General features: G+C 49.3%; 1 protein-coding gene across 1 annotated transcript in view; it reads right to left on the bottom strand.

The window, feature by feature from the left end:
• Positions 1–1,356: 1,356 nt before the first annotated feature.
• The window catches only part of TMEM255B (transmembrane protein 255B), a 29,600-nt gene continuing 5,814 nt past the window's right edge, over positions 1,357–25,142 (bottom strand). The window contains exons 3-9 of the mRNA XM_084760445.1: positions 25,060–25,122; positions 16,808–16,897; positions 13,645–13,725; positions 12,589–12,674; positions 7,986–8,145; positions 7,002–7,145; positions 1,357–3,103 (exon numbers count right to left, since the gene is read on the bottom strand). Of these exons, the coding sequence (XP_084616571.1) occupies positions 2,936–3,103; positions 7,002–7,145; positions 7,986–8,145; positions 12,589–12,674; positions 13,645–13,725; positions 16,808–16,897; positions 25,060–25,122 (792 nt within the window). The 3' untranslated portion in view covers positions 1,357–2,935. The remainder of the gene's footprint in view (positions 3,104–7,001; positions 7,146–7,985; positions 8,146–12,588; positions 12,675–13,644; positions 13,726–16,807; positions 16,898–25,059; positions 25,123–25,142) is intronic.

Below are 25,142 nucleotides of genomic sequence, written 5' to 3'. Positions count from 1 at the left end.
GGAACTCAACCACACAGACATTCATGGGGGAGCCAGATACTCCACATTCCTTATCTGCCTTGGGGAGGCAACCACCCTGTGTGGGAAGACACAGACGGCTCTTTTCTATTGTTGCATCCTTAGCCTTGGCTGGCACCAAGCAAAACCATAATGCATCTGCCAGCTGCCTACCATGGGTGTCTGTCTCTCTTCCCTAAGTCTAGGTGGCCAAACTATGGGGCCCAAGGGGGGCAGCCAGAACCTGGAGGAGGGCGGATGGCACAGACTTTGAAAGAAGACTTGGAATGGATTGTACGGTCTTTGTGGTCTGAGCTGACTGCAGACTTGTCTCTTTTCCCAAGGAGGGCCCTCGACCATTTCTTTTGTATTGTTTTCTTTATAACCTTGAGGTTGTTTTCTTGGGCCTGGGGTCTTCCCGCCTGTGCAGGACCTTTTCAGCACCCCATCTTCCCCCAGGCTCCATTACACCCATCTTACAGACACACACTCTGACAAATATGTCTCTAGGTCTTTCCAAATGTCCGTAGGGCAAAGTCACCTTTTGGAAACCACTGTTTCAGGGCAGACCATTTCACTGTGTTTTCCAAAACTCACAAAGCCTGCAGGTCACGCATTTAAACACAGTGGGAGGCATTTAAACACACTGGAGACACCAGGATCACGGTCCCCTGTCTAGCATGGACAGTGACTTCCTGCAAACCCAACAGGCAGAGTAAGAGAGGAGCAGTAAGAGACTCACACAGGCCCAGTAGAACGCCCTCTGCTGATCAACAAGGGACACGCACAGAGGCATGCCTCTGCACCAAATGCCATCTACTACCAAGCTATTGATTGCTACTGGGTCTTGAGAGGCAAAGCTATAATTGCTCTGAGGCCCACAGGGGGGATGTACAAGAGGAACCCCGACACAGCCAGGCTGATCTGGTAAGGTGGAAGAGCTCAGTGTCTCTCACCCGTGCGGCATGGCCCGCCACATACGTGCTCCCACACACTTATGTGAGCAGCCAGCGGATACCGTAATGCAGACCCAGAAACCACCCCATCTCCAGTCAATCCATAGATTGGGTGACAAGACAAACGGCCGTGAGCAAATCTCACCAGCCGGAGCAGAAGCCAAGCACAGAGCAGACCCTTGGGCAACATTTAAAGAGGCAGAGCCATCAAGGAATGAGCCACTGAGCATTCAGGCTCCAGATGGCCTCCCAGCCCTGTCCACACAAAGGCGAGGGCACTGTCGGGGCATCTGGTGTGAGTTGTAGCAACTGTCCTGGAGACTGGGGTACAGGACCTTACATTCTCTGTGGCTGGGATGAGGAACGAGAGGCATTTTTGTGGCAATGAGCAAAACTATTGACCTTGGGAATGCAATGTTTCTTAATAGTTCTTGGTGTCCGTGGACGTGGACTCTACTCCCAGACACGCAGGTTTGCTGCTCTGCAAAGGCCTTAGGGCCAGCTTTATGAAGTCCGGAGGTAGAGCCCCTTGGGCCCAGGACATAGGACTTATGGGAAAAAGAAAAACCTAGGGTGCCATACTATCAAGGAGGTGTGGGGCCCTGCACCAGGGAGGCTCTGTTGCCTTGGAAACCCTTGCTTCCAGCAGCCTCCAGAATTTGGGTCTTCTTTGTACAATCACAAGATGAGGCACCCCTTGTCCCAATCCTGAGGGAAAAGGCATCCTGCTGTATGTGTCTTCATCAAGGATGCTTATCTGTGCCTCTGGTCATCCTCATCTTCCTGAACCTCACCGCCACAAGGAACAGGAATCTTGCCTTTGCCGTGCAGGATAACTTCCATAGTCAGCATTGTGGTGTGCCCCTTGTGAGAGTTGCTTAACTCTCTCTCTTGGGTAGATGCAAGGCAGGGGACAGAGCCAAGTGACCCCTCACCCCACTGAGGAGCAGTGCCCAAGGCCTCCTCCAAAGTCCAGAGCGGGTTTTGGCCTGTTGCCTCCAAGTACAACTCTAAGGAGACTTTCACAACTGCTTGTGAGACTGTGGTCGGTCCTAGGAGGAGTCAAGTATCCTGGTAAATACAGTGGTGTAAATGTAAGTCAGCAGACTATTACTTGATATTGGTCCAGGGTCACAGGGTGGCTGAGGCCAGGCTCCTGGGGGACGTAGGGAACTAAAACTGCGCTGGATCCAAGGTCAGTCAGCATCAGATAGAAACCAAGATCCTATCATCCCTGGGCTGCAAAAAGATACGGGTAGTGTGTAGTGGGCAGTCCTCAGGGCAGTAGCTGTCTCAGCACTTCGGGGACCAGTGATCAGCTCTTGGGTTTGCAGCACATCTGTGCAGACAGCCTTACTGCAGGAAAAAGCTCTCTAGCCTGCTCCGGTGCGATCTGTGGAAATGAGTGTTCTTGGCCAGCAGGGGGCGCAGGAGCCGTATCTTCACTGGCTGGTCCTACACCTCAGCCTGCAAGCTCTGGACCTCAGAAGAGGGGAAGGCAGGCCCCAGTGGCCACCCAGTGGCTGAATAAAGCAGCCACAGAAGTCTGTCAATCTGTAATGCACTTCCTAAAAAACCGATCATCACGGAGAGAAATGCCGGGTTACCTTCGCTTTGCAGGATAATAACAACTGATTACTTAGCCAGGTCTGGGGAGGGCTGTGAGTGATGGCAGATGCAGAGAAGCCCTTCTGGATGGTGATGCTGGGGTCTAATACGGTTTGCTGCTGGTTTTCATGTGGGGAGAGGTGGATGGAGGTGCTATGGGGGGGCCAGTCAGGTGGCTCTGCTTCTGCCTCGGGTCCTGGCCTGTGGTGGCAGAGGGCCCGCCCAAGGGAAGTGACAGCTTTGCAATGCCTCCCGAGTTCTCTATAAGGCTGGCTGCGGAAGTGGGCTTTTCTATACATGGCCTTATTGGTTTTGTTGTGTTTCTGTAGACCCCCCCAAGCCAAGTTACTTTTTAACCTGCTACCTACTCCTTGTCAGGGTGCGTAGGGGGGAGGCTTCTCCCCTGGGAGGAAGCAGGCTGGTGTGCAGAGTGGAGGAGCATTAGGCAACTGCCTGCGGCTCGAGCTGCCCTGGGAGGGATGCTCTGTGTCCTCAGGCAGAGAGAGGTCAGCAGAGGACGAGGCCGGCAGGGCACTGGAGGGCTGCAATTAAACAGAGAGGCGTCCTCGATCAGCAGGTGAGGGACTCTGTGACATTGTCCAGAATATACGTGTGCCAGCACCACCTTGACCCAGCACCCTACCAGACCAGGAGCCACCAGCTCCCCCAAGCGCCCCCAGAAAGCCTACCAAGCCTAGAATAGCCAAGAGAGGTCAAGTGTCAGTCTGGACAGTGCCTGACTGGCACAAACAGCTTCTAAAGCTGCTGGGACAGCAGAGGAAACTCTCCAAACTCCACACTTCCTGGGCCCACTTAGCCAAGTCCTCTTCCACTAGTAGTGACTAGAAGAGTCAGGGACAACCTACAGCCAGGTCCTTGACACTCACTAAAGAGAGCGAGGACATTAACATCTCCAACACAGCATGGTAGTTAATATGGCTGTGATCAACCATGGTCAGCCATAGTCTAGAAATTTAAGGAAGGTTTTCTCAGATGTAATTAACACTGAAACAGTGACTTTGAGGAAGCTGGCACTTTCCCTACTGTTGGGGAGCCTGGTCCAGTCAATTGCAAACCTTAAGAAAAAAAAGGCAGAGACCCCGCCCCCCAAGGAGAAAGGAACTCAGCCTGAGTGTGGCCATGGGTTATAGACCCAGCAGTACTTCCTTGGTCCTGAGGACAGCAGACCAGCCTCTACCACACTCATAAGAGCCAATCATTAAAATAAATCTCATACACACACACATCTGCTGGGACTGTATCTCTGAAGTATCCCAATAGACACGCAAGATCAAGGATGAGTTAATGTGAGAGGAGAAATTTGAGGAACACAGATCTGAAGTAATCTTTTCTAGTATTTTCTTTTTTTTTCTTTTCCCTTCTTAAGTATCAAGTTTAAAACTTAAAATTAGCATAATAAATAAATAACGTGAATTCTGAAGTGAGTTTTTAAAGTGACTCCTGTGTGCTATGTGATGCTCCTACTGGCTGCATCTGGGGCTCCCGAGCAACTAGCTGGCCATGTCGTCCCAGTGCTGGAGTTGGACCTGGCAGCTTGTCCCTCCTACCATCACTTCCTTCCAAGGAAGAGCAGAAGCTTAGAGTGTCTCCCTCGCTAGAGACAAGCAATTGTCACAAAAAGTCCACCTGTCAGCTCTCCCGTCTTCTCTTGCTTCTCTCTCAAATCTGAGTGTGCATCCTTCTGCGCACAGGGCCAGCGCATGCCCAGAGACCATCCTCTTAGGCCCACTAGGATTAGCTTCTCACCCTGTGCATTCTGCTCTTTTCTAAAAAATAAGTGAATGCAAAGCCATGGAGCCAGCCCTTAGCAACCAGAGCAAGCTCCCAGGAACCTCAGGATAAACCACCAAGACTCACAGAGCGAGCGTTTAGGCGCAGGCCCCTTTAAAGTTTTTCTCTCGACTAACTTCACAAAGCATCCCCTCCCCCACATAGCCACCTCACTCCCTCCTATCATGCAGGGATGTTTGCTGGCTGCTAATGACGTCAACAGGGCACTTAAAATATCTCTGTCCGCCAGTGGAGAGAGACAGCATTTGTTCTGTTGTTCTTAGGGGACACATGGCTCATCCGGTCTGCCTGTCCCACAGAAATCGGATTACTACTATGTGCAATTATACCCCCACACGTGCTGCCATGAAAGTTCCTCAGCCCAGAGGACGGGACTCCCAGGCCTCCTCTGGAAGGGAAGGGAAGGCCTCCACCTTGCAAATAGCGAAGGTCCCAGAAGGTAGGAGAAGGAGCACCCATGGGAGTGTCAGGCCATCTCGCAGGTTCCTGTGGTGAAGGGCTGTATCTTATACACCACCACAGAGCCATTTGTCCTTTTCCATGGGCAACATGGAAGCACGGCTCATGAGGGATCTCATTCTGTGAGAGCAGGCAGGCAGCCCCTCCACACCGGTCCATTCTTAAGTCAGGCCTTCGAGACTGAGAGGCAGAAAGGCACCAGGACTGGCCCAAACATCCTAGACACCAGGTGGGAGGAAATGGGACTGCTCATTCCTCATCGTCCTCCGTGGAGCATCAGGTATCCCGAGAGAAGACACTGTTCTGCACAGGCTGGAGCCATGTTCTTGGCATCTATGGGATTTGGTGGCTATCTGTGTCCAAAGGCAGCCAGACCAGCTAAGAGAGCCCCATCAGGTTTACCCAGAGAAAGTCCTATAATTTTCACATGTGGATTTGACAAAAGACCAGGAGAGCAGAGCAGGGTCGCAGGATGAGGGGCAGCCTGGGGCGATAGCATCCTTCCTGGGATGGAGACCAAGGAGATCCTTCTTGAAGCCAATGCAGGAAGCTCCAGAAAAAGGCAGAGGCCTTAGAGCTGTTTCCGCTGGTGCCACCAGCTTAGATGCCCTTGGAGTCATCACCAGAACCATCTAATTTCCTGGCCCTAGACGTAGCTGCTTCCAATGTTCCAGAGAAGAGAGATTCAGTCCTGAGCCAGACTTCACCCCAAGGGGCCTTATGTTCCCCGATTTGGGGCCCCTGTGCCTCCAATGGTGAAGGCTCAGTTCTCTTTTGAAAATCCCCACTAGCACAGACTGGGGGTGTGTCACACTGAGAGACCAGACCTGCTCCCCAACACCGCAGCATCCCTGCTCCAGAGGCCAAAGGACCTAAATGGTCCAGGGATTTCAGCCCAAGCTTCATTGCCACATAAGCAGAGGAAGCTGAGGTACAGAGAAAAGGGACCCACCCCTTGCAGGGATGGGTGGAGCAGCGGTACAGTGACCTCATCTCTCTGAATCCAGGGCACCAGTGAGCCCGGAAAGCACAATGGAGCTGCACATAGGGTCCCATGTCTTCTTCCAGCTCTGCATGCTGCTGTCTGCACTTCACAAACATGGAGCCTAGATGCTCAGAAGCCTCCCAAGTGCTGCTCACATCTGGTTACTATGTTGGGTCAGCCTTAGGGCTCGGACAGCTCTCTCCATCCAAGCTGGTTGGAGCCAGACACTCATGCCCTCCCAAAATAGTCATCATGCTTGGCAAGGCCTCGCCTCATGGTAGTATGGCTCACTAGGTAGAGGTCTCCCCGGGGATCCCTGAGGACATGTGACTTTAAAGCATATGACCTCACCCCATTCACCAGGGCCTACAGGTCAACGAAACTCATCTCCACATATTGTGATGACACAGAGCTATACTTATCACAGCTTTCTGGGCCTCTTAACTGCTTCTGTTAGTGCCATCGGACAAGCCACCTTCAGGCAGGCTGTGTGAGCAGGCATCACCCCATCTAGAGAGGTTTGTCTAGACCTGGTATCTCAATCTCCCCACAGGAGACACTGGGCAACGTTTACAGATGGTTCGGTTGTCACGAGTAGGGGTCTTTGCGTAGGGAGGTAGAGACCATGGCCTGCCTGACACAGCACAGTGCTAAGACACAAGCAAGAGGATCCCAGCCCCACCAGTCCACAGTGCCAAGCCCAGTCAGTACAGGACCACTGGACAACTGGGCCCCTTTACCCATGGCCACCAGAGCTTCAGAGGGCATGAGCAGGCCAAAGCCAAGAGCGCAAACAGGACGGACAAAGCCCTGCTCAAGCAAGGTCTTATCCCAGCCCTGATGGCCGCTGGGTCGACAGCACCAAGCACAGGAACTCCACAGAATTAACTTTGTAGATAAACTCAACAGATATTGGCAAGCACCTGGCTCCACTCAGAATATTCACTGGCATCAAGTGTGCAGAACACTGGCAGCTGGTGGCCTGTATGGTCCCAGTTCATGGCCAAAAGTGGCAGCTACTGAAAGAACATTCTCATGGCCCATGAACAACAAGCCTTGAAAATGACATGACCCAGACCATAATGATCCTAGTCCCCATCCTCTAGATCACAGCCCTTCCCCCACCTACTCAGACGCCCACGGAAATAACCGCTGCCCGACCCCGGCAGGTAACATTCACCTACCTGAAGTGGCAGAGGGTAGGAGGAACAGGTTGGCACAGTCATAGATGGAGGGCACAAGCCGGCGTAGGCCAGGATCTGCTGCGCGGGGTTGTAGAGGATCTGAGGTGGTGGAGATGGGCCATAGGCCAGCTGAGACAGAGGGACCTGTGGAGAAAGGCAGGAGTCGGGTCAGGGGAACGCCCACCCAACTGGTTGTACCTCACACTCACCCAAGGCTGTACTCAGACCTGCAGCCTGGCCCTGTGGGGAGTGCTAACCCAAGCCTTGAAGAGTAGGCCAATCCTCCTTTCATGACTTCACAGAAAGTTCTAGCATCCCCTACACATGGCTTCTGCATTGGAGTCACCATCCGGACCTGCAGCCTGAAGTGACGGCCTCATAGAGCCCAAGGACCAGATGACGGAAATCCAGGTCCTGCCCAGACACCCCTCAGTTTCCCTGGTAACAAGAAACCTGAGAACGAAGAGCTAAGCAGAGGCTCTGGGAGGCTGCTGAGGAGAGCAACCAAAAGCCAAAGCCCCTGGGACCACAGCGCGAGTAAAGCAAGGATCGCCCGGGATGTGTTTTCCAGCCGTGTGGACTTGGAAGAACCTGGAGGGTTGAGAGAAGGGAGGGTCTACCCAGGAATGAAGGGCAGGCTCAGTAGGGTGGCCTCAGAAGTGGGTGAGTGAATTTCACCTCTCATGCAGCTTGTTAAAATGAGGTCCAAGCCCTGCCCAGACCCACCACACTCAGGCATTCATGAACCCCACAGGGACAGAGTAGCTTTGAGGTGAGTTTTGTCTATGGCTACAAGGTCTGCCTGCCTACGAGGATAGGAGAAGACTCACCCAGCAGGTTGCCAGGTGATGTTTTTCTGGGCAAGTGGCTGGTCGTCCTAGTTGCTATCTGACATGCAGAATGCTCGTGAGCCCTTGAAGGGGAAGGCCCTGAGCTTTGGGCTATCACTGACTGGCTGGAAACGTGTAGAAAGATACCACCTACCATGTCCTTGAAGGCCCCTAAGACTGCGGCTGTGATAATGCCAAGGCAGAGGCCCAATACATTCAGCACCGTGGACACCCAGAGCAGCCGGTACAGGTGGATCACATCCTGGCAGCTACGCACACCCACGAACTCGTAGTAGGCAGGGGAGGACTCTGTGCTACAAGCAGGAGAACAAAGTTACTGCCCTCATTGCTAGAGCATGACCAAGTGACAGCGTGTTAGACCATAGTCAGGTGATCACCCCCGAGGATTATAGCTCTACTTAAAAGACCATCGTTGAGTGCTAGATCCGTAGTCAGTAGAGCAACCTTTGCGTAGAAACTGTTGCCAGGCAACAGCCCAAGACATCGTGCCATGGTCAGGGAACATTCGACAGAGTTAGAGCTATGTCTAACCAACAAGCCTCATAGGTTAGAACCACAGCCATGAACATCACCACTGGGGCAGGGCAGGCTGATGGGACATTAGTAAAGGAGCCACATAAGCTCTCAGCTTCCAGACCAGAGGAATCCAGGAGCATTTGGGGCACTAGACTCCTGATGGGAGAGGGAAGAATGGGGTTCCAGGCAGCCTGACCACTGACCTTAAGCCTTACCATAAACCCCAACTATAAACCTAAAGCTAGAAGTGGTCTTGACCTCCTTCCCAAAAATACATAACCTTAAATGTAAAAATATATAACCAAACACTATTTCCTGAACCAAAACTTAAGCCCAGCCCTGGCCCTCTCCCTCATCCTAACGACTACAACACATCCATAGTTCAAACGATAGCCATAGCATTAACCACACATAAAATGTCACCTTTCTTCATCCTAAGACCAACACCAAACCTAAACCAAACCATAGTCCTATCCACAGCCCTAAATCTACCATAAACTGGACACAAATTCCAAAACTAGCCCTAACCCCAGACCTTAACTTAACATTAATCTTAACCCCAACCACATTGTCAAACTGAACCCTAACACAAACCATAAACCCCAACCCCATGTCATCTCTTTCACATGGCCTTACGCCCCCGAACCAAGCACTGCAAGTCTGTGGTCTTAGCTGTAGTTACAAGCAGAACTACCAGACCAATTCCAGCCCTAAAGCCCCAAAAACTCTACATACAATTATGAAGCTAACTCAATCCTAACCCTAGACCTGAGACTCACTAAATTAACCCTAATCTTGACCATAACCTCCACGTCAACACCACACAATCAGACACCAGCCCTATCCATAGCCTTACCCTTGGCCCGCCAATAACCTTAAGCCTAATGCCAATCCTAAGTATAACTCTGAACCCAATTTCCAATGTGAACTGTAGCTACAACACCAATAACAACATAAACAAAAACCAAGCCATAGGCCTGCATCCTAGCCCTAACCATAACCCTAGACCTAGCTGTAGACCTAAGCTTAACCTTAACATCAAATACACATATAAACCAACTAACTAACCAACTATATATGATTATGTCCTATTTATTTATTTATAATATAAGTACATTTATTATATACTATATTATAAATATTATATAATATATATTTATATATATTTAAGACAGGATTTCTCTGTGTAGTCCTGGCTATTCTACACAGGACCAGGCAAACCCCAAAATCAGAGATCCACTTGCCTCTCTGTCCTGCATGCTGGGATTATAGGCATGTGCCACCACACTTGGCTCATCCCTAACTTTAACTATAACCAAAAACTTAATCTTAACTCAAATACCAACACTAGGCCTTGGGCCAGGCCCAGTGCTAACCCTAATCCAAATATTAGCCCTAACTATAACCAAAACCCTATCCAAAACCTTGACTATAGACCATAACCCAGACACAAACCTAACTCTAACCCAATCCTACATGTCAAAACAGAACAAAAACCAGAAGTGTCCTTATAACTCAAACTAAATGCCAACACTTCATCTAACCATAGGCCTGGCCCTAACACTAATCCTAGACCTAATACTGGCCCAAGCCCTAGCCAAAACTTTATACCTAGCAAAAACCCTAAACAAATTCCAGTTCTAACCTTAACCCCAATATAGACCCTAACCTGAGCTGTAGAACTACCATTAACCCTAACCCTAAATATAAATTAACATCAATGCCAGCCTTAACCCTAACCCAAACCCTGCCCCTCGCTCAAGCCTTTACTTTCGGGTAACCCAAATGCTAACCTAGAGCTCTAACCCTAAATAAACCCCAACAATAGTCCTAACTCCAAGTCCAGAACACAAAACCCTAGCCTAAGCCCTAGAAAGGACTAACTAGTTCTGACTCGAATACACATCAAAGTGACAGTGACAACTCCAACCTAAGCATAAAGTGTAAGCACGATGCAACACTAGGAGTGACTCCAGAATAAGCCTAAGTCTAGCCACACCCTCATCCTGGCCTTAATCACAACCCAATGCCAACCCTAACCCTAACCCAGCAACAGCCCTACTCCTAACCCTAATGTAAACATGAGCTGCAAACCCAACACTAAGCCTAACCCTAACCCCCCCAAAACTTCACCCTAAACCTAGCCCTAGCACTAACCCCAACTTTAGATTTAGGCCTAGTCTTAGCCATCAGCACTGCCCCAATGCTAAGCCTAACATAGGCCTAAAAGTCACACTAATCCAACTTCATAACTTGAACCAAACCCTAACACTAACCAGAACGCCTAACCTAACAGGTTAAACCTAGCCTTAGCCAAACTCTCATTCTAACCAAACCAATCCTTAACCTTAACCCTAACTCTAACCATAACCCTAGCCCTAAAATTAGCTGTAACAATTAACCCAAAGCTCCCTAGACCGAGCTTTAAACTAGCTTGTCCCTCACCTTGACAATAAACCAGAGCCCCGACACTAGGCCAAACCCTAACTCTAGGCCTAGCCCTAGCCCTAATCCTAGAAGTAACTACAGGCCCAACGTTAGTACTCATCGAGAATCAATGCCAAGAACTACTCAAGTATCAGCCCTAATCCTAAACCCAATCACAACAACTCAAATTATAGCCGGAACCCTAGCCTTGGTCCTAAACCAAACCCGAAACTGTACCCCAGTCCCTAAACTGGGTCCCAGCCTAACCTAAGTCTAACAACACATTAACCCTAGCAATACATCAAACCTTAATCCTAACACTGAACCAAGGCTGAGCCCTAGCCACAGGCTCAACGTTAGGCCTCACCCCAACTTCAGACCAAGCCCTTCATCTAAACCTAACACTAGCGCTAACCGAAACTATAACCCTAAGCAAGAACTGGCGCTAGACTCAGCCTTAATCTAGACCACCCCAACATTACCCTTAGAACTATCCTTAAGCTTAAACCTATGCAAGAACTAGTCTTGATGGTGGGCCAAGACTGAAACCTACATGTTAGCAATAGCCGTACCTTAGAGAAGACACACACTTAACACAAACTTAACTCTAATGCAACCTAACTCAAAATTAAACCTAATTACAACCCAAACCCCAACTCTAGCCCTAAGACTACCCTTAACCCCAGCTCTAGCCCTAGTCCTGACTAGGGCATTAAACCCTAATCTTAACCCTACCCCTATCCCTACCGTTAGCCTTGCCCTGGCCCCAACCCTAACCCTAGTGCTAAGCCAACTCCAGCACCAGCCCTGGCTCTAACTGTAGCTCCATCACTTTAACCCTCACAGATCTAGGAAGCCAGTTAAAGGAAGCCATCTTTGTAGTGACACTTCTTCCTAATCAGACTGGAACCCATGAACACTTTGTAATGGTCACACCAGGGTAGTCCTGGCCACCCTGGGGCTTCCGGTGCCCGAGGCTCTTCTAATGGGGACCTCTTTGTCTCCTCCCACCCAGGTGAAAACTTCTCAAACAAGTTAAAGACCTCTCTGCCTCTCTGGGGATTTGCCTACCTTTGGTGGGGCTGGCCAGGGAGGCTCCACCAGGCCTCAGGGTAGAGTATAAAGTGGACATAGGTGTCCCAGCTTACTTGTCCTGGCCCCTTAACAGCCAGTTAGGATGGAGCCACCCCATTCCAAATTCCAAAATAAGCAAGCATTTTTTGTTTTTTTGTTTGTTTGTTTTGTTTTTTCGAGACACTGTTTCTCTGTGTAGCCTTGGCTATCCTGGACTCACTTTGTAGACCAGGCTAGGCTCGAACTCACAGAGATGCACCTGCCTCTGCCTCCCTGAGTGCTGGGATTAAAGGCATGCACCACCACGCCTGGCATGAGCAAGCATTTTGTGTTTTTCCATGCGTATCCTAACAGAAAGCTGTAGGTGGTCTCAGCCCAGAGAGGGAGCAGAGCAGAGATGACATGTGCTGGTTGCCCCCTGGTGGCCAGCTGCCTCATGGTATGTGACAAACAGAAGCCAAGCTGGGTTTAAGTACTTCCACATACTGTGTGCTCTTGGATGGAAACTCAAACACTCCAAGAACCCACTTTTTCCCTGCTGAAACTAGATCCAGAGAGGAGAAGCAGAAAATGTAAGTAGATACAGGAAAGGAGAACTGGGGGCCTCTCTCACGGACAGATGTCCTGTGCAGTGTCACGCCTGTGCTTGTGCACATGTATGTGTGTGTTTACATGCTGAACATATTTACATGTGTGTGCACAGACTGGTGGGACCTTACCTCCCACAGGCATAGAGGTCGCAGCAATAGCATGTGTTGCTTCTCACCTTCAACTGGCACCTTCCGCTCAAAGAGTAGCAGGTGACCTGGGGTAGAGACAGGCAGACTCATTCATAGCTTATCCTACACAGCCAGCAGCCTACATATAAGACCTTCCCCTGTCGGGCAGCACGGCTGCATTGCTACGACCCTCCCTGACTCAGGGCAGGTGAAGCAGGGCAGGGCAGGGCAGGGTTGGGTGGAGCAAGGCAGGACAAGACAGGAATAGACAGGGTAGGGACAGAGCATGCAAGATGGGACTGGACAGGACAGCACTAGGCATATCACAGCAGGACTGGGCATGGTAGAGCAAAGCTGTCAGAAGCCCCTACACCCTCACACCCCAAGCACATAACACATCAACACCTGCCTTTTCTGGACTGCCCAGTGCGCGTATTTTCAACCTTCTATAGGTCTGAAGACGCCAGAACATACTGGTAAGAGAATCTGGTACTGATTTGCCTTCCTGATTCCCTCCCCCTCCTTGGCATTGGCATTCAGTGTGACTGGCTTTATTTAGGTGAGCCAGCAAGTGTTCACAGCACCGGTGTAAGCCACCCCAACTGAGCCACAGGCCAGTGCCCACCTGGGCTGGTCTCACAGGTCAGCTGCTGAGTGCACTTATTCTTCCAGGCATCTCACAGCTAAAGAGTGACGTCACACTCCAGCTGCCCCAGCCTGGGGAGAGCCAGAGAGCCCCTCGAACACTGCACATGTGTTATCCCAGTGTTTTCATGGCATTGATTAAGCCAGCGAAAAATGCTAATTGGAATGCTAATTGACCACACAGCGCTGGACAGATGAATCCTAACACTGTGTCAAAGAGGAAAACGTGCAGCTGTGACTCCAAAGAGAGTGCTGCGCATTGAGCTGTCAAAGCCAGCTCATAGCTTTCAGTGTCCTCATATTCACACGGCAGGAAGATCTGTGAGAATTAAGACAGCCATTTTAACCAGACGCAGAAGACCTGGGGGGCAGGGGGGTGGTATGGAAAGCACTCTGGCCAAAGGGACTCACCTCTGTCTGATAGACGTCGTACAAGTACCCAGCCCCACTGGAGTAGAACTGGCACCTTCCTGCGCTGAGAGGCCTTGGTTCCTAGAGAAATGAATGCAGATGGGACAGACTGGTCATCCCCAGCCAGGAATGGCCGTTTCAGACTTGCCTTCCATGGGATGCAACAGAACTGAGCCACACAAGTTGTTGCCAGCCATAGCAATTGTGTGTGGCACCCAGAAGGCTGCAGGAGAGAGGACTACAGACACCCTCCATCTCCCTGCTGGGCCAACATCAGCACGGGGGTGAGGGGCACGCTGCTGAATGGGCCAAGGGGTGTTTTACACCTCACCAGGCACACGAGGGGCACTCTAGTTTCTTCTACTGGGAAAGGGACAAGAAAGATGTGGACTCATCTGTCCAAACTACTCATCTGTGCATCCAGTCAGTCTTCTGTACATCCAGTCATCCAATCATCCATCCTTCCACATGCCATATCCCACCAGTTGGCGTAAGCTTGCTAATGTCTTATCTCACCACATCCCCACCCCCGTGTGTCTCCAACATTCCTAGAACCAACATAGGGTTGAACCCTGAGGAAACCAAGGTAATAGAGCTGTAGGTGGGTGAAGTGGGGTAGACTAATGAGTAGGCAGTTGTTAAGGCAGAAGAAAGGCAGCTGGGGCCTGCAAAGTGCCATAAAGGCATGTAATCTGTAAGTGCACATTTGGGCTCATTACTACGTATCAGTGGCATTTCTCAAATCACTGCTTCCGACCTCAGAGGAATCTAGAAGCCACCAGTCATGCCAGCAGCAGACATAGACAGTCCTGAGCACTAGACAGCTGCTGTGGTGGGGCGTAGCACCTGTGTACCAGGCTGGCATGGATGGATTCAGAGAGGAGGGAGACCCATTGGCCCCAGCTGGCACATGACAGGAGCAGGTGGGATAGTAGTACAGGGAAGACAGTGACACAGGAGGCTACAGCTGGGACCTGACATCTGGCTCTCAAGCTCTGGTGATACTTCAGGGATGTCAGACTTACTTGGCCCCCATCACAACATGGCAAGACTCGGATCCTTCCCCAGGGGACTTTCCAGGGAGAGATGATGGTGTAAAGTGGAAACGGAGTCTTCACACCACCTTCCCATGTGGTGGCAGCTTAGTGTGTATCTGCATGGCACCAGTGGCCTCAGAAAAGTGGACCTTAAATGAGTCGCCAACACTCTGGCCACTCACCCACAGAACTGTAACTGACCACAGGACACCAGGGCTCTAAGGCCTTTGGGTGACTAGACTGTGCTGTGGGTCGGGGCCCGGCTGCTGCTGTTCATGTTGGACCCTCTACAATGGCCACTCTTCGGAGGTCTAAGACTGACCCATCCAATCACATAGGCAGGTAGGTGCAGGTGGCAGAGGCAGGTGCAGGTGGCAGAGGCAGGTGTACATACAGGTGGCATAAACAGATGGGCATGGCCAAGCGGATCCGTGCAGGCAGGGGCACAGGTGGACACAGACAGACAGACGTGAACTGACAGGCTGTCTTCTAGACTCTTCTCACCAATGAAGCCAGAAAGAGTGAAGTCCTTTCACACCTGTGGCTGCTACTTACCTGGAGACAGAAGTCTCTGGAAAGTGATTTCTCCCAGACATACTGAAGAGCCGAGAGGGCACAGGACTGAGAAAACCACACCTGCCACAGGGACAGAATCCCAAGGCAAGGATGGTGCATTCTTTTGGGAGCATGGTAGTCTGTATGTCTGTCCAGGGAAGGCAGATGTCTAGATGTCTGGACACCCAACTGCATGTACTGGGAGAGCTACACACACTCACACACTCATACACAGGTGTACATACATGCAAATACACACACAGAATTCCCACTGGGTTAAAATGGTGCAAATCAAATCATACTCTGTCATAATATGTCACATACACCTCACATCACAGCATATACATTATATGAGCGAACCACACCACATCCTACTACATGTCCTCTCATGTCATGGCACATCGTACCGTACCACGTCACGCCGTTACATATCATCCATACCACACCGTGCCACGTGGTACATAACCTCCCACTCCATATCCCATCACGTCAGTCTCTGGCATGTCCTCCAACATCACCTTATGTTTTTCTCCTCAAGCCACATTCTACACCTTACCACACTGTCCACATGTTCTGCTGTGCCTGTTTTTATCGTATCATGCCATTCAGGTTACAGCACATGCCACCACACAGTATGTCACATGACACATATGCACTTGTTTCTTCACTGTTTTGGTCCCCTTCATCAGGAAGAAACCTGGCTGGCTTGTCATTTGCCTGTGGCACCTGGGAGCCTGCCTGGCCCTACACCTGATAAACAGGTGAGTGCACATGCCTGTTCACTGTGGGGGCCAAATTCGGGTTGGTTACAGATCAAATGCAGGCATGCACATGGCTTCTTCCTCTCCACTCATAATTGTGCTGATACCAGGACTCTCTAAATTCTCGTAAAGTCCTTTTTTTTTAATAGATAAAATGATTTTTCATACATGTAGCCCCACATCAAGGCACAAAAAATCTTTTAAGAGAGACCATGAAACTATAAACATGTAGAAGATCAAAGTCAGATTTCATGATGCATTTTGCTTTAAGTGTGGTGAGAGTGCGGAGAACAGACACTTGGACACAGAGCTCCAGAACTAAGGAGCAGGAACAAGGGTTCCATAGTGCTTAGGGAGGATGGGGGAGGGGTAAGTAACTAAAATAATGAAGGATATTTGCATCTGCTGTGTGTTTGTGTCTGCTACGTATGGTGTGTGTGACTGTGCCTGCTGGGTGTGCTGTGTTGTGTTCACTGTGTGTGGCTGTGTATGTTTATATCTGCCGTGTGTGGCATGTGCACATCTGCTGTGTATGGTGGATGTTTGTATCTGCTGTGTGTGGTTGTACTTGTGTCTTCTGTGTGTGGCATGTGTTTGTGTTTGCTGTGCACATGTGACCCGTGGGAGGCAGAGGACTCGAGTTGCTGGAGCCAGACTCAGCAAGAAATAGGAGGACAGAAGGGGCAGCTCACCATGGAAGCCTGTCACCGTGAAGACATCAAAGGCCAGCTCTGTAACTGAAATTCTGTTTTCACATGGACAATGAGCCTATACTGCAAAAGCAGTGTGCCAGCCAAAGGTAGTACTCACAATGTGCCGTGCTGCAAACACACCATCAACTATGGCACAGCAGAATGCCGCCACCACACCGAAGCTGATGAACACAATGGCCGCCACCAACTAGGAGAAGAAGATAGAAGAATGTAGGGTGTCAACATAAAAAAAACCCAACTAGAGCCCTAGTGGAAGTGTGCGGTGCCCTGGCCAGACCTTCGCTGCTTTACTTCCACCAAGGGGCTTAGCCACAAACTCACCCATGTGGTACATGCTGTGGGGTGTGTACCCTGACTCACAAGGACAACCTCTGCATGGAAGCCACTTGACGGCCCCACCTCTGCACACCCAACTGCAATGTGTTCCCAATTTCATACACACGAGTTCTTGCCCTAGGCCTCTAACATAACCAGATTAATTCCGCACTGTACCGCCCCTGCCTGCGGGGTCCCAGCATCACATCTGGCCACAGAGTACCGAGTACCTGCCCATGATTTTTAAACTGTCCACTATAGAGATCCCAAATGCTATGTTTGTTATAAAATGTATGCATTCACAAATGGGTGTTTCTGTAGGATGAATTCCTTGAACATGTGCTATAACCCAGTACTTTGATGTGCAGAATATTTAGGTTCTTTGCACTTTAACATTTTGAGAAGGAATGCTACACTGTCCTATGAACATACTTAGCCACTGACAATAAAACATCTACTTTCTTGCATCCAGAAATTGGTTTAAAATGTTCACCTCAAGCTACAGTTCTGATTATTAATATTTCAATTTACATTTCTCTTACTATTAATGAGGCCAAAGCCTTCCTTATAGTTGTTGACCACCTTTTTTTTCAGTTTTCCTTCTGATACAGCTCCAGATTGATTGACCAAACAAACAGGAAAATTAACTCAACTTAAGGGATTCCTGGACCTGAATATGATAGCGAACTCAACCCCAGAGCCAGGAGGATGAGGCTGCCAAGGCAGCCTCAGTGTATGGCAAGATCCAAGCTAAAATCAAAACAAAACAAAACAAACCTGCATATCCTTCCTGAGAGTCTGCCGGGTGTTTACACATCCTAAACCCACTCGGGAGCCCTCCCCTTATCTGCAATTCCTCCCCCAGCAGGAGAGATCTGTAAGTGTATGGGTTTGGTGCTCAGTCTTTGGAGATGCATAAAGTCATCAGGATTGCCAGCCACATGGAAGAAAGAAAAGGGGCAACCATCAAGAAATAGCAAGTGGGGCTGGAGAGATGGTTCAACAGTTAAGAGCACTGGATGCTCTTCCAGAAGACCTAGGTTCAAGTCCCAGCACCCACATGGCAGCTCATAACGGAATGTATCTCCAGCTCCTGGGGATCTGACACCTTCACACAAATACACATGCAGGCAAAACACCAATGCACATAAAAAATTTAAACAACAGTTTTGAAAGAAAAGAAAGAAATAGCAAGCAAAGGCCAGACGTGGTGGTACAAATCTATGATCTCAGCACTTGGGAGGCAGAAGGTGGTGGATCTCTGTAAGTTCAAGTGCAGACGAGTCTACATTGTGAGTTTGAAGGTAGACTGAGCTACACAGCAGGACCCTGTCTCAAAAAGAAAAAGGAATGAGGGAAGGAGGAAGAGAAAAGAGGGAAAAACAAAGAGAAAGGGAAAGAAAGGAAGAAAGGAAGGAAGGAAGGAAGGAAGGAAGGAAGGAAAGGGGAGAGAGAAATAAAAGGAAGGAAGGAAATAACAAATAGAGCAAGCAGCTCTCTGGCCCCAGTGTAGAAATCAGAACTCTCAGGCACCGGGTCGGCCCATGCACTGATAATGTAGTTGCATTCTAATGACACCCCATCACTGCTCTCTGATAACCTCTGCCACTCTCTCCTCTCTCATATCAGTTTTTTTTTGGTTTGGCATAAACCCCAAAAGTCAGAACTCTGCTGTAAGGAAGGCAAGATCAGAAGCCTCCTCCCAGCATACCCCCAAGTCATCCTGTGTGTGTATGTGTGACCCGTATCCTGAATCTAGTCACCCAGATTCCCAGCCACCCTGAACCACAGCAGCATCTGGAGTGCTGGCCACACTCTCTTCTCTGCCTCCAGATGGACAGGGCAATGAATAAGCAGTCATCCGGTGGCTAAGAGCCTTGGAAATGATCTCAGCCCCAGGATCCTCAGCCTTCTGCCTAGCAGAAACTCTGACTCCTACCACAGGCAACTGTCAACATGTGCCACATGCATGCCTAAAACATGACCCTAACCCAACTTCACACAGCCAATCTGTCACCTCACAACCTCAATCCATGCAAATTATACATTGATGAAGAGCCCTCTCCATCCCCCACACTGCCACCCAGCAGGCATAGCCCATGAGCTAAGATGTTTCACAGCCAATCCTACCAGCTGCGGACACAAAACAGGGGCCACTTGGAGCCTTTCCTAAGAGGAAAATCTCATTCCAAAGCTTCTGGGCCTACCATGCTATCCTTGGACATTGCTGGCTTTTCTCCTCCAGAGTTTCTGCCAGCCAACCAGAATGGAACTACACTGACCAGCACTCTATCCTTGTCATAATCCAGGCTGCCAGGTTTCCCAGAACCTGAGGGTCATGTCATGATAGCAGAACATAGCAGTGGCAGAGAGAAGCTAAGCTCAAGTACTAGACAAGAGGCAGGTGGGCAGCACACCACAGAGTGGAAGGCAGGTGGGTCACCCACACACTTGGGAAAAGAACCCCATCCTCTTATGAACAAGGACCATCAGATGAGTTAGCAGGTGTTCAGTCCCTAAGCCCAGTGTCCCTAACACAGGCATTTCACCCTGAGGCACTTTGCTATGTTGGGAGCTGTTCCAGGTGCTGAAAAAAAATGACTGCACAAATGCTGGCTTGCTTTCTGGGACAAGGTCTGGAGAGCCTATTCTGTCCAAAAAAACCAGCCAGATCTGGACACCCCATGTGCCCTGTGTTTAGGAAGCCAGCATTTCTGCTCTGGCCATCATGGTGTCTGGAAGTCCCCCAGCCTCCTGAGACAGAGTATACCAAACAGCTGGGGAATGACTGAGCTGGGTCCAAGTCACAGTGCACTAGAAAAAACGACAACCAGAGGTCCCATGCCACTCCCCTGTTCCCATGGCCATGTGTGAAGAAACAGAAACAGTGTGCCAGTCCAATATAGAGAGACAGAGATAAGCAGAAACACACAGAAAGAGATAGAAAGATGAGAGAGACAGACAGACAGACAGACAGACACACACACACACACACACACACACACACACACACACACACACAGAAAGAGATAATAGAAAGACAGGAGAGAGAGAAACAGAAAGAGATAGAAAGACAGGAGAAAGAGAGAGAGACAGACAGACACGCAGAAAGAGATAGAAAGACAGGAGAGAGAGAAAGAGAAAGACAGGAGAGAGAGAGAGAAAGACAGGAGGGAGAGAGAGAGAGAGAGAGAGAGAGAGAGAGAGAGAGAGAGAGAGAGAGAGAGAGAGAGAGAGAGAGAGACTAACTCTGACTTAGAGGCAGGCAGGCAGGCAGGCAGAGCCCATTTTGGCAAAGCACAGTTTCTTCCTTCGTCCCTGTGAGGAAAGAGGGCGGGCCTGTGACCCACCACTCCAGTGTGATGGTAAAGGAAGAAGCTGGGCCCCCTTATCCTCCTGGAATTCAGAAGGGCCACAAAGGCCACACTTGCCTCAAGGGGGATTCTGACAGGAAAAACACCCAGTTTCTGTGTATGCTTCTTGTGACCAATTGCCACGAGAATTTTATTTTCAAATTGGTGGTGCTGTTCGCCAGACATAGAAGTGCCATCTTTGAGTCAGTTGGGCCGAGGGAAGGGAAGTGGGAAGGGGCGATGCTCAGAGACTTGGCAGGTAGCAGGAGCCCTCTCCAGGGGATGCCGCCTGTCCTGCTTGTAGAAGAGCCCTCCCTGAGTCTTTCTTTGGCTTCCACTGGAGATTGTCATAATAATGAGCAGAGATGATGGTGACACCATTTCTAATTAGGTTTCACCCTCAGAGTGAAGAGACTGGAGCAAACACAAATCAACCTCCCATGGGAAGGAAAGTCCGGAAGGAGACAAAAGATCAGCTCTGGACTGACAGGTGGGTGATAGGCACACATAAGGGGTATTAGGCTACTCTGTCTTCTTTTACATATGCTTAAATTTTTCTATGGTAAAATGTAAAATAAAGAGAAATTAGAAGAAAAGCAGTCTACCCAGCTGAAGCATATACCCTCTTCCTTGGCTGAGGCTGCCCAGTCTGATGTCATCCCCGGAACATCCTGAATGCTCCCTGAAGACACAAAACAGTGGTTCCCATTCCTGAATGCTCACTGTAGCCAGCTCTGCCCAAGTCAGCACTGAAGTCTAAAGTGGCTCAGGCCCTCGGTAGTACAGCACCTGTGGTGGGCTCAGGTTTAAAGTACCCAGTACCAGAGTTTTATTCCCTTGGTAGGTTTCCCATAGGACCATGACCTGCCCAATCTCCGGTTCTTGGCCAATTTAGAAGTGTCAGGTGTGGATTCTATCTCATTGAGTGTGCCTGCCTCAAATCCAAATCTTAAATAATGGTTGGTTACTCCATTTGTGTCACTGTTGTACCAGTACATCTTACAGGCAGACCACTGTTGCAGTCACAGGGTTTACAGCTGGGTGATATGGTATTAATTTTCTCCTCCAGTATCATACAAAATACCTTCTAACACTGTGAAAGTTAGTCAATAGGGGTGAACCTTTATATGGACACCAATAAAGGTGCCCAATAGTAAATTAGTGGTGTTCTGAAATGTGTGCTCATCATACAAATTTAACCCAAATGGACATTCTTCTGAAAGGAGAGAAGAAAGATCATGCAGGAGCCACACACATCTTGTCAGGGACAAGGGCACAACAGCCACTTGTCCACTGCTGAGCCTGTTCCCCTCACCACTGCGCCATCTCTGAGTCCCTGTCCTCCAACTGCCAGGCCCAGAGTAGCTCTGGCCAGGGTTTCTGTACTCCACCAGGCAAGGCAAAGCTGCTGTCTGCAAGGTGACACAATCTTGCAGACACAATCCCAAGAAACCCACTGCAGAGCCAAAAGAACCAGCAAGTGAGTCCTATGGCTTGCAGGCTAGGAATGAGCTTGGCAAAGCCAGTGGCAAGGAGCCCGCCAAAACAATGCCCACACGATAACCTCATGCTGAATAAGGTAATCACAAAACTTATACTTAAAACTAAAAGCACTTGTGAAATACGTTTAAACAAAGCCATGCTGGGCAAGGAAATGTTGTATTCCCGAGGCTGCTCCCTCGGCACCTCACACTTAGCACAGTCTCTACCAGAAATCCTGCTGTGGAAGGTCATGATCATTGCAAGGGATCTTGCTCAAGCCAAACAACCTGGAAATTCCAAACAAAGATGGAAGACTCACATAATCCTCCTGATTGTGGAGCTAATGACAAAGCTGCAGAAACCAAGTCAGTAGTGTGGCTCATGGGCAGACCCATAGGATCTGTGGTGCAGACGTGGGAGCCCAGAAACCAGTCGCACATTTATGGTCAGATGACTGACATGGACACCAAACCCATTTGATAGAGAAAGAAGAGATTCCAATCTCTTATGCATCATCTCCAACCTCTCAGCCCAGCCAGGAGGAACAAGCCAGTAAGCAGCACTCCTCCATGGCCTCTGTCTGCATAGGCTCCTGTCCCTAGGTTCCTGCCTTGTTTGAGTTCCTGTCCCACTTTCCTTCGATGATGAACAGTGACATGAACTTCTTTCACAGGAGCCACACAAGATTGCTAGCTCCCAGCCTCATCAGAGAAGGTGTCTTTGCAAGAGATGGACCACGGCTCAAAAGAGCAAGAACAAAAGATCACGAGGTTACCAGCCCCAATGGATACATCTACAGCATAACTCCTGTACCTAAGGCTTGGAGACCATCATGAAAGAGGGAGAAGACAGACCAAGAGGCAGAGGACCAGGAACTCTACCGAGGGACTGGGCCTCCTAGACATGACATGGAGGCTTTCACCCATGATAAAACAATATGGGTGCTTAAGCGAGACCTGAAAAAGTACACCAGTAAACATGCTCACGTGGAGGAGGGAAATGACGTGGAGGAGACAAAGAACTACAAGGAACTGAGTGCCTTAGGAGGGTTTTTATTGCTGTGATGGAACAGCATGACCAAAACCCAAGTTGAGGGGGGAGGAGTTTATCTGGCTTACACTTCCATGTCACTGTTCATCATCAAAGGAAGTTGGGACAGGAACTCAAACAGGGCAGGAACCAAGAGGCAGGACCTGATGCAGAGGCCATGGAGGGTGCTGCTTACTGGCTTGCTCCTCATGGCTTACCCAGTCTGCTTTCTTCTAGAATCCAGGACCACCAGCCCAGGTGTGGCACCACCCACAATGGGCTGGGCTGTCCCACATCAATTACTAATTAAGAAAATGTCATGGCTTTTCCATAGCCTAATCTTGTAGAGGCATTTACTTAATTGAGGTTCCTTAGCTCAGATAACTCTAGCTTGTGTCAAGCCACCATAGAACCACCCAGCACACTAAGACATGCTAAACAGGGACAATTAGTCTTCACTGGAGATGAGCCACCTAAAATAATTATCCGATATCAAGTGGTCAGCCCGAAAATCATATACATATAAGTAACACTACATGGATTTATCAGATTATATATCCGTTAAAGAAAAAGAGGTCGGTCCAGAGAGATGGCTTAGAGGTAAAGAGGACTGGATTCTCTTCCAAAGGTCCTGAGTTCAATTCCCAGCAACCACATGGTGGCTCACAACCATCTGTAATGAGATCTGGTGTCATTTTCTGGCCTGCAGATGTACATGCAGGCAGAGCACTATATATATAATAGTAAATAAATATTTCTTTTAAAAAAGACAAAGAGGTCATGATTTCAAGAGGGGCAAGGAGGTAGGTATAAATGGGAGGGACTGGAGGGAAGAAGGTAATAGATAAACTGATGTAATTTTACTTTATTTATTTATTTATTTATTTATTTATTTATTTATTTATTTTGGTGTTTCAAGACAGGGTCTCTCTGTATTGGCCTTGGCTGTCCTGGACTCATTTTGTAGACCAGGCTGGGCTCGAACTCATAGCGATCCACCTGCCTCTGTCTACCAAGTGCTGGGATTAAAGGCATGTGCCACCATGTGGGCTTACTTTAATTTTTAAAAAAATAAAAAAATTAATATTTTATAGTAACTTTTAAAAAAATGAACTCCAACAAATGGTGTTCAGACAATGAGGAAGCACAAATGAATACTAGGAAGTTCAGCTCCACATTTTTCATACAAACATTTGGCCCATAATGTGGGCCAAAAGCCTGAATGAAATGTAAGTGTTAAAACTTCACTGAAATTGAAAGCTGGGCCTAGCAAGATAGCACAGGTGGTAACGTGTGAGCCATGCAAGCATGAGGACCTAATTTCGGATCCCCAGCGCACATGTAAAATCATGACATGCGTGTCTATAAACCCATCCCTGGATGGTACAGGGCGTGGAGGGACAGAGACAGGGGGATCCCCAGAGCACCCCAACAGGACCTACACAAAGTGATAACCGGCAAAAATCCACAACAGTGTACCAACAGATACAGCCTGTAGTACCCTGTACCAGATGGGTGTTGACACGCCATGAACTTGGACAAACAGCATCATCTAAAAGTCTGTTAGTGTGGTCTACATAAGGATGGTCCCCAAACGCTCAGAGCTGAATGCTTGGTCTACAGTTGGTGGAACTATTTGGGGAGGATCAGAGGTGTGCCCTTGTTAGAGAAGGTGTGTCACTGCTGGTGGGCTCTGAGGCTTCAAAAGCCCACGCCACTCCTGGTTAGTGCTCTCTCTCCCTCTTGAACTTGTGCTTGTGGAAATAAGCTCCCAGCTCCTTCTCCGGCACCATGCCTGCCTGTGTCTGCTGCCACGCTCTCTGCCATACTGACCATGGTCTCAACCACCAATTAACTGTTTTCTTTTATAAGTTGCCTTGGTTACAGTGTCTCTTCACAGCGATAGAATAGCAACTATGTTTCTAACATCTGACCCTAGCATCCCCTGCTCTGTTTCCATCTCCACCTCTCTCTGATCCTCAGTGGGACATGTTTATTTAGACCACGTTGTGAATGATACCAATCAGGCCCTGAGTCTTGGGCTGTACAGTATACGGGGTCCAGGGGTTTCAGATGACTGTGGAGAGGAGACCTTAGCTGTGGCTGTAGCTATACTGAGGGGCTAACACTCCCCACAAGGCCGCTTTGAAAGAGAGATGTGTCTTCTTACCATTTGTCTTCTGTTCTCCACCAGGTGAATGCCGATGATTGCCAAGAAGGCCCCGAAGCCCAGCTGAGATGTAAGGAAGAACA

Source organism: Acomys minous, assembly GCF_964271855.1.
Source record: "Acomys minous genome assembly, chromosome: 15".
Taxonomy (NCBI): Eukaryota; Metazoa; Chordata; class Mammalia; order Rodentia; family Muridae; genus Acomys; species Acomys minous.
The sequence above is the reverse complement of the archived record's forward strand: the minus strand, read 5'-3'. Positions and strand labels throughout refer to the sequence as shown.